The sequence below is a fragment of the Denticeps clupeoides genome, chromosome 14 (genome assembly GCF_900700375.1).
Source record: "Denticeps clupeoides chromosome 14, fDenClu1.1, whole genome shotgun sequence".
Classification (NCBI taxonomy): Eukaryota; Metazoa; Chordata; class Actinopteri; order Clupeiformes; family Denticipitidae; genus Denticeps; species Denticeps clupeoides.
The window spans coordinates 12712410-12731495 of NC_041720.1; the positions used below are offsets into that span (position 1 = coordinate 12712410).

Consider the following 19086-nt stretch of genomic DNA (forward strand, 5'->3'; position numbering starts at 1 on the left):
ACACACACATATTTATACATATTTGGTTTGCATCAAAAATGGTGTGATGAAATAGAAAACAAAAACTCAAAAAAATCAGCTCAGTTCTTTTTTGTAAGTGTCACATATTACAGTTTATTTTGCATCCTGTCTTTGCCGTCCTAAATACATGTCGTTGACCAGTAATGTAGTTGTCTGTGTTTTTTTATTTGTGTCTATTTTCCCTTTCTATTAGGTAACTATGGTAACCAGTTAGACGGGGTGAGTAAACCTACCGGAGCAAAGAAAAAGAAGAAGGAAGGAGGAACGGAGAGTGAGGAAGACGAGTCAGAGTTGATTCAGAATTCCAGCGATGAAGAAGTAGAAGAAGATGGAGACCTAGTGTCCGTGTCGTCCACTCCTCTTTTGAAACCTGTCATTACCGACAGGTCAGAAATTTCTCCAGAGTTCTAAACCCCAAACAGAAAAAGAAATTATAGACTGCCGGACCTCACGATAATTGTATTACATGACTCATTAATACTATTATTCAAAACTAAGAAACAATAAATTAAACAAGACTTGAAGCTTGAGCTAAATTTAAAAGACTTGTATAATGACTTAGGCTCCCTGAACTTCAATGGGCAAAAATATGCATTATTATTCAGTCGTGACTGACTGGTCTGACTGCAAATGAGAGCTATTTTTTATTTGTCACTAATCCATGTCATAACCACACCCCTGCCTTATAATATTCAACTCAAAGACGCATGGAAGGATGTTAATTTCAAGTTCTCTGATTTTTTTTAGGAATTACTTTCATTTACCGTATTTTGAGAAGAAGCCCTGCATTTACATCAAGAGCTGGTGGCAGGACCAGAGGAGACGGCTTTACAACTCCAACATCATGGACAAGATTGCAGACAAATTGGTTAGGTCCAAATGTTCTATGCAGAGTTCTTCCCACAGAAAGAACCCTAGTATAATTATTGTAACTCTAGTACAAATAGTATTGTTCTATTATTTCCACATTTATATAAATCCTTTGAAAAACAAGTCTTGCTTCTGTGATGTGAATGTTAGGAGGAGGGTCTGAATGATGTTCAGGAGATCATAAAGACAGAAAAGGCCTTCCCAGAGCGCAGACTCAGGGGGGTGCTAGAAGAACTCAGCATTGGCTGCAGGTGAACATCTAATTCTTTAGTTCTGTTAACAATATTGCCTGTTTACAGGTGATATAACAAGATGATTTCTTTATGACTGATCACAAGAAAAAGTATTTTCTGCCTTTAATTAGTTAAAACCCACATTGCGCACAGCTGTGTTTTATGACTTTTCCCCTGTTAGCCGTTTCGTGACTCTGGCCAACAAGGACCAGAACCAGGCTGGAAGAACAAGACTTGACAGAGAGAGACTAAAGTCTTGCATGAGAGAAATGGTATGAACTTCTGTACGGAGAGTATTAAAGATGTATGGGCTGGGAGGTCGAGGCAAAAGAGATGTGCTGTAGTGCAATTGGAATTGTGATATCGATTCATACATACTCGGCTTGTTCCCTGCAGGAAAGCATGAGCCAGCAGGCCAAAACCATCCGAACCCAGGTCAAGAAGAAAACGGTAAAAGACAAACTAAAGCTGGTGCTGAACTTCTTGCAACGGCTCCGCTTCCTGGCTGATGAGGTGAACCTCATAAATTATTACCTCTTATTGAAGGATTGACTACTTCGTGTTGATTGTATAATTAAAGTCAATTGTTTTCAGGTCACAATGTGACAGCCATGTCTGTAAAATTGACTACTAAGCTAATTAAACAGGTTTAGGGGATGATAATCTCAAAAATATCAATCACCCCATACAATATTCATAGTATTGTCATACCTTAATGCATGCAAAAATTATATTGCTACTCTAGACAGCCTTGTTCTTTTAGAGTTTAACAATTGGTCTTGGTTGATGTAATTACAATATAATGTATGTTTTGTGTGTGCATATTTACTATAATTGCTTCATTTTGCTTTATATGTGCCTTTTATGCAGCCCCAGCATAGCATCCCTGATGTCTTCATCTGGATGCTGAGTAATAATAAGCGTATTGCCTACGCACGCATCCCCTCCAAGGACATCCTACATTCCATTGTGGATGAAGAAATGGGCAAGGATTGTGGGAAAGTCAATGCGGTCTTCCTCAGGGCAAGTCTTCTTGTTTTCCTCAGTGGGACATGATGATATGACGAAATGTATATTTCGTACAACTCTTGAATGTATGGAAAATGCTGTAATCAATGCCCCTGCTATAAGAAGTTAATAGGAACAGATATTAAGTTTAATGGTATTGTTTTCTTCTGCCAGTTTGTAGAGATCAAGGTGATGAATGTATATGTGCAATTTATGTCATTCTCTTTAGTTATAGATGGGTTTGTAATGGATTTTTATGGATAGTAGCCTGATCTTAACATTTACTTACTTTTATGTTGTGACATCCCAGTCTTGGGGGTATTTAGCCTCCTGGCGGTGCTAATGTACAAATGACAGTGGGACATATGTTAATTGCGTGTGATCTGTCTTAACTTTGCCCTTCCCCAATATCATTCTAGATACTGTAGATATATTTTCTGTGCTTTCTTGCCTGTGTGTCTTTATTTTCAAACTAAGTAGACTAAAATCCACTCATCTTGTGTGTAGCTTCGGTACTGAAATCCTTAGGCTCCCTAGTAGAAGGTTTAGTAAATTGAATTAAAATCCGGTCCTGGAATCAAATCTGGTGTTTGAATGAACACTCCTGCTGTGTGCTTGATGATACATTTGAAAACCCCCCCCCCCCCCCCCCCCCCCTCCAACATTTTTATGCAGCTGCCCGGTAAGAAGGGATTTGGTCCAGCAGGCTGGACGGTGCAGGCCAAGATGGAAATGTACCTCTGGCTCGGGCTCAGCAAACAAAGGAAGGACTTCCTGAATGGACTACCCTGTGGCTTTGAGGAGAACAGGGCAGTAAAGGGAGTGGGCTTACAGTCCGTTCCTCCCATCAGCCTCTCGTACAACAGTAAGTGTCCACTATGTCTTTGTGCACTTAATCGCCGCACTGCAGTAAAACGTGCTCTCCAGTCGCCGTTAAATTGGTCAGAGTTGGTGCTTCAGCAAAGCGGTAATACCATTTTAATAGACGCGGAAGTGCATTTTCAAAGATGCAGGCAACTGTGTGAAATGCTTGCTCTCTCATGGCATCTCATTTGTCTTTCTCTGCCTCCCATAGTGAAGCAGGTGTTCCAGCTGAGGGCCCACATGTATCAGGCCCGCAGTCTATTTGCCGCCGACAGCAGTGGCCTGTCAGACCCGTTTGCCCGGGTTTTCTTTTCCACGCACAGCCAAGTAACTGAGGTAACACTCTCTGACACGTTCTCTCCGCATATATTAGCGAGCCGCTGAAAATATTTGGGTCTGCGTACCACCATGATGTCCGGCATTGGAATACAGTAGCATATGCTCTTTAAACCAGTTTTTACAGGAGGCAGTTTTAATTCCTAATATGAATCCGCTGTCAATACTGCAGTCAAACACACTGCAAGTGAGCAAAGGAACTGTAATACATATCAATTACAAGACAAATAACTACATGTACCTCTAGAAGTACCACAGTTTGAGATCCATGGTGATAGTGACTGTGATTTTTTTCTTTGGAATTTAATTCAGAAATGTAAGCCTTAAACAACCCGAACCAAGAATTGCTTATCAAAACGTTCTGGGCGTTATTGTATTAAGAATACTTTTTTTATCTTTCTTAGGCAATTCAAACGTTTAGGTAATAGAATTCTGCTTTCCATTTACTATAAGCTATAAGCGTCAACATAATCCAACATGAAATATTAACTTTCATTTATAATTTTTCTATTATTTTCTGCTTCTTGAGTTTTTCCTCTTATATCATGTTTTCACTTCAGATTGCATTTTATTTAACATTTATTGTTTTTTTTCTCCTTAAATTACAAAGTCAAATTATCTTTCTAAAGATGATCTAGGCATTTGAGAGGTACTTCTATATGTCTTTGCATAATTATATGTTATTATTAGGGCGATGAATTTGAGCGCATTAATTGCAATTAATTAATTTGAAAAAATTCCAAGCAAAGGGGAACTTGCATTGAGCGTGAGACACACATATTTCAACAAGTTCACACACCACACATGGCATAGAAATTATTAATTATTAATTTACTGAACAGAAATGTTTCACAATTTACAATTCAGCTTCTATCATGTGTCCCATGAATGCATAGCAGAGGGATGCATCTGAGCACATACACAGATCTCTTCAATCAGCTCCATCTGAATCTGTTTCCATGTCAACGCAAATTCTTTCAAAGCGCCATGCAAACTCAGCATTATGGGATTGCATTCAGCAAGGCAAATGACCTTTTGTGTTTTGTCATAAGTTTTTTGAAGAAGAAAAACTGCACTTTATGTTGTCATTTTTGTTATTATTATTTAAAGACAATACCAGTCTGAAAATGTACTTAAAAGTACTTAAAATAGCATTTTTTTTAGCCAGGGATATTATTTTTGTTTCTCTGTTTGCAATAAAAATGCAGTTTAACTTATCTATAATTTGAATAGATTAATTAGTTGAGGGGCAGTGGTGGCCTAGCGGTTAAAGAAAACGGCCACGTAGAAGGTTGCCGGTTTGAATCCTGATCCACTGAGGTACCACTGAGCAAAGCACCGTCCCCACACACTGCTCCCTGGGCACCTGTCATGACTGCCCACTGCTCACCAAGGGTGATAGTTAAAAGCAGAGGACACATTTCGTTGTGTCACCATGTGCTGTGCTGTAGTGAATCACAATGACAATCACTTCACTTTCATTAATTAATTACATGGCCTCTGATTAATTCTACATTTTTTAACCTATTTTCCTAATTATTATGAGATACCTCAAATGATTTCTTTTTTTTTTCAGGTGCTCAATGAGACCCTGTGTCCCACATGGGACCAGCTGTTAGTATTTGACAACGTTGAGCTGTATGGAGAGGCAGCCGAGCTCCGCGATGACCCTCCTATTATAGTTATAGAATTCTACGACCAGGACACAGTGGTGAGACCTCACTTTGCATAATTGAGAATAAAAAATGGTGAATCAGGTTTCAACACACACAGGAAATGTTTCCTCAGCAAATCAGCTTCCAATCTGTACTGTCAACATGTATGATAAAAGGCTGCTTTTTTGTACAAAGTGCAACCCATTGTCTTCCCTGTGTGTTTGTTCCTGTTTAAAATCTGTGGCCCAACTCATTTAGATGTGGCTAAGTAGAGTATGCCAATTAGTTGTTGTTTCACAGGGCCAGTTATGCGTGTGTAGATAGTCGAGCCCTGAAAGTCATGCAGGATGTGCAGTATCTGGTTATATCTAAACCGTCCTCTTTTTGTGCAGGTACATGCATTGTATACATGCATTCAAAATACAAATTTTTAGATGTACACTTCTTGCATAACCAATAGTTTATTAAATGTTCTTAAGGATTCATTCGTGGTACTAAATATTTCTTAACTGGTCCACAGCCTCAACCAACCCCTTGCAAAATATAACAGCCTGTTATTTTTTGACTATTAACTATTTAGATTAAGATTATTCTTGCTGTGTGCATCAGTATGATTAATAAATAAGAAATAATGAGGGGAAAAGTAGCTATGAAATTCATTAAATTCATTGTATTTCATGATGGATTTTCCATCATGACTGTTGGGAGTGAACTGGAGTGAAGTTTCTGGAATGAGTGTGCCTCTACTGACCCCTGCTGTCAGCCAGTGAAACTGAGACTCTTGTTTCCTTCAGGGGAAGGCAGAGTACATTGGTCGGACTTTTGCCAAGCCCATCACCAAGATGATTGACGAGCATTATGGCCCACCCCGTTTCCCACCCCAGCTGGAGTACTATCAGGTCTACAGAGGCAGCTCCCTGGCCGGGGACCTTCTGGCAGCGTTTGAACTGCTGCAGGTGAGTTATTATGGACATGCATGCCTTACACAACTCACCAGCACAGATACGCACTCCTGTAACTTCAGCATGAACAGTGAGCCTAACAAAAAATAAAACAGGATCAGGACACAACAGCTCCCAGTGCATCCCCCATGTTCATCTCTGAAGGAGAGTCTCACATAGTCTGTCATACTGCTGCAAAAATAGGATCTGCTTTATTTTACCATTAATGACTGGATTTGTGGTCTTAAAAGTATTTAATAAATTTCTATTCCAACAATAATAATGTCAAAATTGTTACAAAAGGAAGAGTCAGTGACAGAAAAGTGGCAAAAAACATTTATCCCTACAGTGCCCTTTTATTTCATTATTTAAAATATCAAATTTACATGAATAGAATACTGTTTTTGAATAAGGTTTAAGATGTAACATCTGTTGTCTCAGAAGTGAAGGAGAAAAAGTCAAGAATGCATGCATGGAGCTGGAGAAATTTCTAATTTAGGTACAGATAAGCATTTGTACAACTACTCCACCGCACAAAACACTTTCCGTCGTCTGCAAAACCTGGTCCTGACGTCTGACTGAGCAGAAAGGTTTTTCTGTTCCTTCTTCTGTCTCCTTTGTCTCTGTCTTCATCCTTTTATTTTCTATCTATACCTATTGCCTGTGGTCGCCTGCCATGTCATGCTTCCGTGCTCCACCTGTGCACACCACGTTTAACAGATCCCCTATGACGACGAGGAGATCAGGAGAGCTCTTATTGCTGTCCATGACTTTGCTGTTCCTCAGATCAAGGTGCTGCTCTTGCTCTCTGTCTCGTCCCTGTCTAGTTGCCCATTCTCTCTTTCGCTATTCTGTCCCCTGTTGATTAACTTTTGCTGGCCAATTTTTTACAATTTTTAATGTAATACACTTTAAGGTCATAAGCACATATTTATTATTGATGTCTTATTCATTAGATATTGACCATATTCACAGCAGTGATAGGTGTATTACATATGTACATATGTTGTGTTGTATGGAATTGTACATTGTCCTGCTGTCCTTATAGATTGGCCCTGCAGGGCAGGCAGAGCTGCCTCCTATTGATGGGCCGACGGATTCAGAGCGTGGGCCCATTCTGCCCGTGCCCTTGGGCATTCGGCCTGTTCTCAGCAAGTATCGTATAGAGGTGAGACCACTGTGGGCGTGTCACGTACACAGGAAATAAAACATGACTGTATAGGGAACAGAACAGAACGAAAACTTGCTCCGTAATTTAAAAAACAATTTCAAAATTCTTGTACAGACGTAGCATGTCACTCAGACTGTTTTAAATATACTGTAACTGTAAAGCTGCACAATGCTGAGGCAGAGTGGAGCAATGAGACGCAAGGCTTCTTGTAATTTTAATGCAGTTAGAATTTAGGTCAAGTGTATGAGAAGGGAACATCTCACAGACACTGGGTGAATGGTAATGAGGAGAGTTTAATTATTGTTTTATCCAGGTTCTGTTTTGGGGCCTGAGAGACCTAAAGCGGGTCAACTTGGCCCAAGTAGACCGGCCTCGTGTGGATATAGAGTGTGCCGGAAAAGGTGTCCAGTCCTCCCTCATTCAGAACTACAAGAAAAACCCGAACTTCAGCACCCTTGTGAAATGGTTTGAAGTGGTGAGTACAGACATTCTGGTGTGTGTTAAATCCATACTACGCATCTATAGAAAACATTGCTACGGCTGCACATATACTAAAATTAGATCGATACAGAGAAGATTAGCATGGCCCCTGCGAAAGGATGACACGCAAATCCGTGAAGCGTTCCATATTTTTTTAGGGGCAGTGGTGGCCTAGCGGCTAAGGAAGCGGCCCCGTAATCAGAAGGTTGCTGGTTCGAATCCCGTTCCGCCAAGGTTCCACTGAGGTGCCACTGTCATGGCACCTGTCATGGCTGCCCACTGCTCACTCAGGGTGATGGGATAAATGCAGAGGACAAATTTCACTGTGAGCACCGTGTGCTGTGCTGCTGTGTATCACATATGACAATCACTTCACTTATAACATATGATTAAAAATACTTGTCACATTATTAAATACAGTGCCATCAAAAAATTGGACACACCCACTTCTATGGAGCTATGGAGATTATGATGGAGACTATTTGGAAGAATCTAGGAATACAGGAAACATTTCAACAGTTGAAAACAGTCAAAAACAACTTTCAGGAATGTTGCAAACCCCTTCATTTTGTTAAGCATTTCAATGAGACTAATATATGAAACGTTTACTTTGTGTTTTATTTCATATTCATTTTAATATCATTTTAATCACGATCTGTTTAAGAAAATGTTGGAAATAAGGCCTGTCTATAAATATTTTTATTTATTCATTTATTTATTTACAAGCAATGTGATATTACGATATGCTGTGCTTTGGAATCAGATATGTGCCTTTTTTGCTTAGATCTCGCTCTTTTTGGTGAGACTTTCAGTTACGCTGCTCGTGTTTACAGTTTCACTGTTGGCATTTTAGCCACTCTGCCCCGTTTTATGTTTACTCTGCCTGAGGATTCGGTTGGACTTCTGGCACAATTCTCGTCTGTGGGCGGGCTTCTCCTCATTGGCCAGCAGGTATTTGAGTGACAGCTCAGTAAACATAAAATGGGGCGGAGCGACTGAAAAAGAGAGAGTTGTAAACAAAAACGTAGGTTGTCAAAAATCCAAGCCTCTTATTTTACATTTCAACGTTGTATTTTTGTTTGATATTAGGAAAGTTTTGTTTAAAGAATTTGGCATAAATCTGATTCCATATTATGCAGACTATGGATTTGTGACAGTGTGCCACTTTTCAGTTATTTTATTGGGGTGTGCTGATGTGCCAGAAGCTTTAAATAATGTTACTGAAGCTTCTAGTGACACACACACTAACATACTGTGTATACATGTGCACCGCAAATAAAGTCAAATTACCAAGTTACTAATAGATATTTATTCATCCTTGATGGAAAGAACAGCAATTTAACATACTACACACCATAAAGACATATATTTTGCTTATGCACAACATGCTTGTGTGGTGTAGATTGGCAGTTCAGTACAAAGACATGTAAAAATAAGGTACAATATTGGAAATAAAGCACATTTCCTCCGCTGTTCTCTTCTGTATCTTCTAATTGAAGACCAGCGACAGGCAGTCATAATCTCCATGTAATCTCCATGTAATGTTCATCTCTTCTGACATTTACATGTATTTAAATAATAGTGTAGTAATTTATGAGACATTATTGTGGATCCAGCCAGAAAGTAATGCCAGGAAGTTGGATTCACATGTTGTACTAACTCTGATATGAAAAGGGATACACATACACAATTTTTGATGGGTTGGAAGATATATCTTATCCAATTTATTGAACTGTTCTAAAACATGGTGCATGATTATACAAAAAATAATAATCTTTGCACATAATCACTTCAATAATCTTCTTATTCTGTAACAAAATGAACTGCGATCCTATTCAGTGACCCCATTCTTAATCACAAATGGCATTTAGTCTAAAACAAGCGTAGATTGATTCATGCATAATTGATCACTGAGAGGATCACAAATTGTCTTGTGAAGAAAAATATACTTGTAACTAAATGCCAAGGCTCCATGGAAAATTGTATCTAATATTCATGGAGATGACCCTTCAGCATAAATAAAATAATAATAAAGGTGAGAGAAAACTAAGACTCGTGTAAAATAAATGCTTTTCGTTGCTTCTTTTGACTGCAGGACCTGCCGGAGAACGAATTGCTTCATCCTCCCCTGAACATTCGAGTAGTGGACTGCCGGGCTTTTGGCCGATACACTCTGGTCGGCTCACACGCGGTGACCAGCCTCCGCAAGTTCATCTACAGCCCCCCAGACAAGAACGCAATCAATAACTGGGCTCATGCAGGTACACACAGAAACACACTTGCTGTGCTGGAAGAATATAACCTTAAAACCTTATCAGTGCTCTTCCTGTCTGTCCACTACAACGCTTTCTGTTACAACAAAAAAAATGTTTCTGCATCCCCATACTGTGAAAATTACCAGCCCATTCAAATTTATAGACTCTGTATAGAAAGCAAAGAAGTAATTACAATCAAATAAAAGTACAATAACTGATAGAACCTTCATGACTCCAAAGGTTCAAGTAATTTACCTTCTTCGGGGATTTGTGGCTTTTGCTAGGTGCTGTTGAACCTATATGCTTCCACTTACCAATAATACCACTTTCAGTTGGCTGTTGAAAATCCAGCAAACTTGGTGCTTGAGTTTATATTGGTACAATATGAATTTTTATGGATCTGTCTGAAACCCTGATTTTTCCATATAGTGTTGTTGAGGATTGTGTACATGCTAAAATGGTCACATATTCTTTGGTGTTTATGCAAATAAACTCAGGGAAGAATATGAAATCTGCAAAATGTACAATATGGGACCTTATTGCAACATGCTTTTAAGAAGTGGAGCCTTCACTCTGTTCTGAGTTGTTCTTCTAGGGCATCTCATTCCTTCATTTTACTATCACAAACACTTTCTTCCCTATTTCTCTTTTTTCATATTTTCTGCCCTGATGACATCACCTTCTAATCCTTCCTACTTACTTTCCTGGTGTGCCTGTTGACCTCTGCGGCTGCCCACTCCAGGCAGGCTGACAAATGGTTACATGGCCCTCACCAGCGGGACGTCCCGTTCTCTCTCCCATTCATACACCCCGTCTCGCCCCTCAGGTGACATCATTGTCAATATGTCGCCTGAACCCAACGTCAAGAAGATGGAGACTGTTGTCAAGCTGGATGCAGTAAGCCAGGAAACTTCACTGTCAACATTTATAGATGTTGTTCTGTAGTGGTGCTTTGGTTGTGGTATTTTTGGCTATTTGGTGTGTAGAAATCATGTTCTGTGAGTTTTCATTTTATTTTTTGTGGCCTTCCTCTGTAGACCTCTGATGCTGTTGTAAAAGTTGATATGGTAAGCATGTGAGAAAAAGACCAACCAAATTAGCCCTATATATTGCCACAATCCGTGTTCAGTTATGCCTTATCTACTAATTGTATTCAATCTTTAAAGAAAATGTTATTTTAAATGACTAATATCTGTAATAGTATCTGAATAGTATCTAATCGGATCTGAAAAATTAGGACGGCATGGCCTTATCCTCTAACAACCGAAGACAACTGATGTATAATTGGCTGGTGGTAGTTCTGTGGTGACCTAAAGTTCTTCTCATAGTTAACCCAGAGATCCTTGTGAAAATACTTGTTTCATTTATTTTAACTGAGACCATGCAATAAATTAACATATTTTAATTGAACTTTTTGGTATTAATTGCTTAGAACAAGTATAGGCCACTGGTCTTTGGATTTTCTAAATAGTAATTACAATAAAACGGAATGTGATTCGAAAGAGGTTAACCTTGTCGACCATTAACAGAATGAAGATGAAAAAGATAGTAAGAAAAAAAAGAAGAAAAAGAAAGGAGAGGAGGCGGAAGAAGAGGAGCAGGATGAAAGTTTGTTAGACTGGTGGTCCAAGTACTTTGCTTCCATTGAGACCATGATGGAGGTGAGAAAACCCATTGAACCTTAGCTTTTGGGATTTTTGTTAACCTTGTTTTTTGGCATGTTGGTTGCTGATGCTTTTATGATTCTTCAAGAACCTCCGAGCACAAGAGGCTGCTCTTGCAGAAGCGGAGGAGCGAGAAGACCTGGAGATCGCAGCGGAGGGAGGAGGTAGCATTAAAACCATTTTTACATACAGCAAGCATATGACTGTCCCCTGACTGCATAATTGGATGTTCATAATGAACATTTTATATCTTAACCATTGCCATTCACACAAGTTAGCTTGTGAGAAAGGTTGTTTAAAAAAAAATGTAGAGGAATGAGCTTTGTGTAGTCGTTGTTTGGCGTAGGATGTTTGGAGTTCTTCATCTTATTATTCATAAAATACATTTCATTAAAACAGTGTTAAAAATAAGCAATTGGTGTATGGACTGAACAATGAAATGTACAACAATCATACAAATATATGTATAATCTTGAACAAAGTATAGAGTCAGTGTACAGTTCTGCCCTAAATGCACATTTGAGACAATATCGCAATACTACACAAGAGGAAGTGTCTTAGTGTTGGATTTTTTTTCTACGCTACAGTAGATCAGCCAATAAGGACTCACAGTATAGCACAGCCTTGACTGTAATATTGTGATTAAATCGCCGTTTGCTTTAATATTTGTTTATAGCTGGTGGTATGTTTCATGTCCATGACTAAATAGTTCCAGCTTTTTCCGAGATGCGACATTCGGGCAGCGGTTTGTCATGTGATACTGCAACCACGTCTAAAGGTCAGAGTGGCAATATCTCATGATATTGTCACTCCCATAATTCATCCAATAATTCGAAATGACTGGTTGGAACTGTGGTATAGTAGGTCTATATTTTAGGATTTCCAAATCCTATATCTAATTCAATTAATAAACTTAAATGATAACACACCTGGCTAGATTGTATGCATAATGTCTCACATAATTTTTTTTTGCTAGAAATCATCTTCCATTCTTTTCACCATTAATCCCATTTGAAGCTTCATAATAACACAACATTAACTCATCATGCTAAATGCTTACATTCCATGAAAGTGGCCAAAAGTGTATTTAAATTAAAATCTTTCTTCTTTTTACTGTTCACAGATTTTACTGCTGATTTAATAACTTTATATTAAACTTGGCTTTAATTAAATAATAATTTTGTTAATTATTAAATAATTACAAATTGGAGGGGCGGGTTTGCATAATTAGACTAATTCCTACATTCATTAAATACTAAATTTGAGAGCAGGGCTGGCAAACTTTCATGCTGTTTGATATACGGAGTGCTGTGTCCGTCCACCCTTCCACCTCTCCCCCTCTACACCTTTCACACCCCTTGATCCAACCCCAGAGATCAAATTTGATGACTCTCATGCTAAAGGCAATAAACCCAAGGAGAAAAGCAAAGACAAAGGAAAGAGCTCCAAAGAGAAGAAGAAGAGCCAAGTTGTCGATGGGCCAGAAAAGCGAGCCAGCAAGACCAAAGTGGATGAGCTGTTGGTCAGTGTTTAATATAATTACTTCAATATAATTATTTAATATAATTATTTCATTATAAGACTTTGTGGTTTTTGCTCATGCTATAGTACATATTTACCATGTATACATACTAATTTCTATAGGAGGACCTTTGCTTCCTCCAAATTAGTGGTGGCACTATATGAGACACGGTGAATGAGTTGTGTTCTTTAAGTTTGCATACTAGTTTGTCAGAATGCAGAATGGTGTGATGCTGTGGGTTTAACTTGTCCCTAATGAGGAAGTATGTGACACCTACCCATACAGCCGAATAGGCTTCTCTTTTTTTAAGGCATCAGAAATAATTGTTCACAAAGAAAAAGACCTATATGGGTAATTCGTTTCTCCTGTCCAACATTAGCAAACACGCGGCATGCACCACATAATTCTTTTTGTATGTCAGTCACGCCCTGGCACCGTTAGGCCCTGGCCACATGGACACGGCATATTTAGTCGTTTGTGATTATTGCCAGGCATGTGTTTGCACTTTTGTTCTGTCATCCGTTTGTAATGGGATCTTTAATGGCTCAATGTCCATTCTGCCTTTGTTTTTTTAGATGTACAATAAGGAGCTGGAGAGCGAGTTTGATAATTTTGAAGACTGGCTGCACACATTTAATCTCTACAGAGGAAAGGCGGGAGATGATGACGACACCAGTCTGACTGATGACGACAGAGTTGTAGGAAGATATAAAGTATGGAATATGTATTCATTTGTACACATTTTGGTAACATGCCATGTGAAGCACAATGTCAGTGAGCAGAGGGAACATAATTAAGACCATTAGTCAGAAGAATAACATTATTAGCCACCATTAGCAAGTTTGCTGATGTCCTGTTTGACTGTTCCACAGGGGTCAATATGTATGTACAAGCTGCCTCTGTCAGAGGAGATTTCTAGGGATGCAGGGTTCGACCCTAACATGGGCATGTTCCAGAACATTCCACACAATGACCCCATCAACGTGCTTGTCAGGGTTTTTGTCGTCCGGGTAAGCCCCCAACTAATCTGTTATTTATGGTACCAATTCTTTGTGAATCTCAGATTAATTGACCAGTCATTAAATCTGTGTTCCCAGGCCACTGATCTTCACCCAGCAGATATTAACGGGAAAGCCGATCCTTATATTGTCATAAAACTAGGAAAGACTGAGTTGAAAGACAAAGAAAATTATATCTCAAAGCAGCTGAATCCTGTGTTTGGAAAGTAAGACCAGGTGTAACTTCACCTTGGAATTACACAGGGTTATAGAACAAAAAATGTGACTTCAGAGCTTTTCTTCTCTCAGGTCGTTTGATATTCAGGCAACATTTCCAATGGAGTCTATGCTGACAGTGTCCGTATATGACTGGGATTTGGTTGGCACGGATGACCTGATCGGAGAAACCAAGATAGACCTGGAGAACCGATTCTACAGCAAACACAGAGCCACCTGCGGCATGGCATCAACCTATTCCATGTGAGACCTTTTCTGTATAATGTTCTCTATTCCTACATACAGTACAGATCAGTTTCTTTACACTAAATTATGCTATTTTCTCATATTAGTTCAGTTCTTCAGATTCATTGGTCATTGTGTAAGGCACTTAATGTGATGTAATTTCTCATAATTCTCATAAAACAGTAGAAATGTTTGTAGGTCAAAGTTTTTTTTAACACCCCTTTTAGTCATGGTTACAATGTGTGGAGAGACCCTCAAAAGCCTACCCAGATTCTGGCCAAGTTGTGCAAAGAAGGGAAGCTGGACGGGCCCCACTATGGCCCAGGAGGAAGAGTAAAAGTGGTCAATCGCATCTTCATGGGGCCAACGGTGATCGAGGATGAGAATGGTTTGTGGTTTCAAGTATCACAAGAATGTTGCAGCTACTCAGCTGCAGCTACTCAGTTTTTATATGTCAGCAAAAGCATATTCTATATTGTGGTTGTGTGTTTCAGGTCTGAAAAAGCAAACAGATGAGCACTTAGCCCTGACAGTGCTGAACCACTGGGAGGACATCCCAAAAGCTGGCTGCAAACTTGTCCGTGAGCATGTGGAAATAAGACCCTTACTCAACCCAGAAAAACCTGGCATTGAACAGGTCTTGCATAATGTTTTTCACTTTGTATAGGCTGCATGTTTTTTTTTTTTTTTTTTTGCTTTTATATATCGGTCTCATTGTTCCCCTAATACTGTATCTGAAGATTGGACCTGAGATTTCAGTAGAATGCGCATTTTGGTGTCTGTAGCTTTAAAGGATAATGAGGAGCAGAGAGGCCGGACAAGGAGTAGAGCGGCCAATAGAAGTTGAGCGGTCATTCACCTACTACAACGTTTGGCGCAGTCAGGAAGTTGTGTTGACGTTTTTTCTAGTAAAAATAATATTAACCCAATGGTTCTTCAGAGTCATGTCTGACAGAACTAAAAGAATTTGTGCTCATTTTTACATCCAATTACCAAGCAACTGCACGTTTGAAAGCCATGATGGTCGGTGGAGCTATTTTTTTTAAAGGGAGGATTTATATAACTATTTCAATTTCTAGCCACTGCTGGACCATAGACAGGCTATGGGAATTTGTGGTAAATAATAATTTATAATGATTTTCATGTCATGGGACCTTTAGAACAAATACGAACTTGACCCTAATTGTGTGCAACTTTCTTTGCGCCTATAGGGTCGGATTGAGATGTGGGTTGACATGTTCCCAATGGATATGCCTGCACCAGGACCTGCCATTGACATATCACCTAGAAAGCCTAAGAGGTATACAGTTAAGCATGTGGCTCAGGACTGTAATCATAACTTAAATTATACCGTGACCTCCAGTTCAGCTTCAGTATTCAGACAGCATCAAGCTGTGCAAATCTGTATTCTCATCAGTCTCTGTATCCTCATGTCTACATTTCTCTTTGTGACAGGTGTGATGAACATTTTGTGATTTAGCTGTAGCTCCAATGGACATTACACTGTTATAGTGTGTATTGCAGAATAAAAAAAAAACGAATAGCCAGTTTTGTTGATGTAAGCCATGCCATTCAACTACAAACCCTTAGAACTCCAGGCCTCGATGCTCATTCCACATGTTTATTCCATTTCTACTTAAGGGGTTAGGGCAAATGGTCAAAGTATATATGAATTATATAAAAAATCTTATTTGTTATTCTATTTATGGTTTTACCATGTTCTAGAATGCTGTACGAAATATTCAAATACTTTGCAAAGATTGATGTCATGGCAACATTCTAGTTATATATTTTAAATTCAACAAAATCCAAAAAACATATAGAAATAAGTGACGTCAACAAAAAATGTACTATTTTCCATGCTTAGTGACTTTTGATGACCATAAGTATATTTTCAATAATTTGTCCCAGGTACAGCTTTTACCTTTCCAATTTCCTCTTGTCTTCTGTCCCTACACAAATAGCAAGTACTGCCATTCTGCTTCTATTCAACCGTTCAGAATTTAAATATTGGCTCCTGACACGACTGAGTGTCCCAGTTTGGTCTTAGAGGTCCAAAGACTGACTGTGTCCTCCCTTCCTGCCAGATATGAGCTAAGAGTGATTATATGGAATACAGACGAAGTAATACTGGAGGACGATGATTACTTCACAGGGGAAAAGTCCAGTGACATTTTTGTCAGGGGGTAGGTATAGGTGGGTGTGTGGAAAGTGTGTGGTAGAGTTTGGTGTTAATTAGGTGTTTTGTTTGTTTGTGTTTTTTTCTCTTCCTTTCTGTCTGCTGTTTTTGTGTTCTTGTTCTTTCCTGTATTCGTCTTTTCTTCCCCACCCCTGCGTCATTGCTGTGCTGTTGTCTAGTTTCGAGCTTCGTGTTATAATTTGGAACACTGATGATGTAGTTCTAGAAGACGATGCTTTCATGACAGGAGAGAAGATGTCTGACATCTATGTCAGAGGGTAAACATGACCCATTCGCATGGCCTAAAATTCATTCCCGGCTGTCACATGACCATGCAGCATGCAATGCCTTCCAGCCAACCTATCCACACATATGATGCAGTCCTGCATACTGAGAAACAAGCCAGACCTTAACAATTAATCAGCTTGTATACCTTAAAAATACACAAAGTGCCTCTTGTAAAGACAAAATGGTGTTTCAAAATAGTTTTTAAACACACGCACACATACATTTATGGTAATTTGATTTCCAACACATATAGCTAATACTTGGGTAAAATCTTGACCAAATCATCTGGGCAGTGGTGGCCTAGCAGGTAAGGAAGTGGACCGTTGATCAAAGCACCGTCCCCACACGCTGCTCCCAGGGCTCCTTTCATGGCTGCCCACAGCTCGCTAAGGCTGATGGTTAACTGCAGAGGACACATTTTGTGTGCTGTGATGTAGTGTTTCACAACAAGAAAAGCAAACAGTCGCTTTCATATCACAATGCACAGCCATGAAACAGAGCATGTCTGAAAGCTCTTGTTTTCTACCAGTTATTTGATTACTTGATATGGTCTTGGCAACGTGGTTTAAAGGGTTCAAATTGTCTAAGAATTTACAATGTCTCAGCCATTATGCATGGAGAATGTTTGCATGGAAAGCATTTAAAAATATAATCCACATTTTGAGCGCATGTTTTTAACATACTGCTGATGATGGAAGGTGTCTCTTGCTTACAACACACTTTTGGGTTCTGCACCTGCTCCCCTGTCATGAGTTTGCCATTCAAGCCATGTTTTTTTCTTGAATATATGTAACAGTGAACAGCAGAACGTATTTTCAGCCAGAACATAATCAGATTTAGTAGCAGAGTCTGTACTTTCATGCACTTATTTTAATTTACAGTAAATAAAAATTTCTTTGCTTGTGAAATTTTACACCTTGAGTTCACATGGACCTTGGTCAGGTTTCCACCCTGTGCATCCCTTCAAGAAATCACCATATGTTAAAATATGTTATTTGGCAATCTTATTTTTAGCATTTACATGTGAGATATGTGAAGCAGCGTTGCTTTTGGGAGTGGAGAGAAGCGTCTAATGAAAGAAACAGATGGACAATTAAATGAGCAGTAGCAGATTAATTAAAGAGTTGCACAGATCTTTTAATAAAGGATCACACCCACTAATAAGTCTGTTGATGGTTTACAACCATCAAATAAGGACCCTGATGTCAAATGATGAAGGATTGCATGTGTAGTGGGGCTCATCATGTTTCCCTGTAGTATTGTTGTCCCATTCTACCATAGTAGTCCTAAATTACAAGCAAACTCAGTCTTTTAATCTCAAATGGCTTATGGAATATGTTTCAGCAAAAATGAATAATCTCTTAAAGTGCACTGAATAGCATTTATTTCTAGATTGTGTTCATATGAAGACTAAACCAGCACTTGCTTGTACATTTGGGGCTATTTAGGTAAAGCAGAAACTTTAACAGAGGTTATTTCCAAGTGAACTAAAGAATGGTTCTCTCTGGTATGGCTGCCTTGAGCAGTTGGCTGAAGGGCCAGCAGGAGGACAAGCAGGACACAGACGTGCACTACCACTCTTTGACCGGCGAGGGCAACTTCAACTGGCGATTTCTTTTCCCCTTCGACTATCTGCTGGCTGAAGAGAAGATCGTCATCTCCAAAAAGGAATCAATGTTTTCCTGGGATGAGACCGAGTACAAGATCCCGGCACGCCTGACCTTGCAAGTGTGGGATGCAGACCATTTCTCTGCTGATGACTTCCTTGGTAAAGTCAGGGGGTGCCTGACTATGCATCCATATTAGTATGGAATAAGTATGGCGCCTGAATAGCAGTTGTTCTCATGCTGTGGATCACTGTGGTTCTGTAGGCGCGATTGAGTTGGATCTGAACCGTTTTCCGCGTGGGGCAAAGACGGCCAAGCAGTGCTCCATAGATATGGTGCAGAATGAGCAGGAGCTGCCCACCATCTCCATTTTCAAGCAGAAGAGGGTGAAGGGCTGGTGGCCTTTTGTGGCCTGTGATGAAAACGACGAGATGGAGCTAAGGGTGAGACCGTGTTTCCTGTCAAAGCCAGGAATGAAAAGTTTTGCTATCAAACTCGGGATGCTCATTATTTAAATGAGAAATGTTCTGGT

General features: G+C 39.4%; 1 protein-coding gene and 1 non-coding gene across 2 annotated transcripts in view; both read left to right on the top strand.

The window, feature by feature from the left end:
• LOC114802973 (otoferlin-like) overlaps nt 1–19086 on the top strand; it is a 68103-nt gene that overhangs the window by 44577 nt on the left and 4440 nt on the right. The window contains 28 exon segments of the mRNA XM_029002149.1: nt 212–407; nt 769–889; nt 1042–1142; nt 1306–1396; nt 1521–1637; nt 1995–2147; nt 2808–2997; nt 3208–3332; nt 4909–5043; nt 5782–5943; nt 6977–7096; nt 7413–7574; nt 9675–9840; nt 10661–10731; nt 10872–10901; nt 11364–11495; nt 11587–11662; nt 12872–13020; nt 13596–13733; nt 13893–14030; nt 14118–14245; nt 14328–14498; nt 14708–14868; nt 14975–15117; nt 15692–15780; nt 16568–16666; nt 18474–18715; nt 18819–18997. Of these exon segments, the coding sequence (XP_028857982.1) occupies nt 212–407; nt 769–889; nt 1042–1142; nt 1306–1396; nt 1521–1637; nt 1995–2147; nt 2808–2997; nt 3208–3332; nt 4909–5043; nt 5782–5943; nt 6977–7096; nt 7413–7574; nt 9675–9840; nt 10661–10731; nt 10872–10901; nt 11364–11495; nt 11587–11662; nt 12872–13020; nt 13596–13733; nt 13893–14030; nt 14118–14245; nt 14328–14498; nt 14708–14868; nt 14975–15117; nt 15692–15780; nt 16568–16666; nt 18474–18715; nt 18819–18997 (3785 nt within the window).
• Nucleotides 7631–7733, top strand: LOC114763991 (U6 spliceosomal RNA). Its single transcript, XR_003742464.1, has one exon. It is a non-coding gene; the product is annotated as a U6 spliceosomal RNA (small nuclear RNA).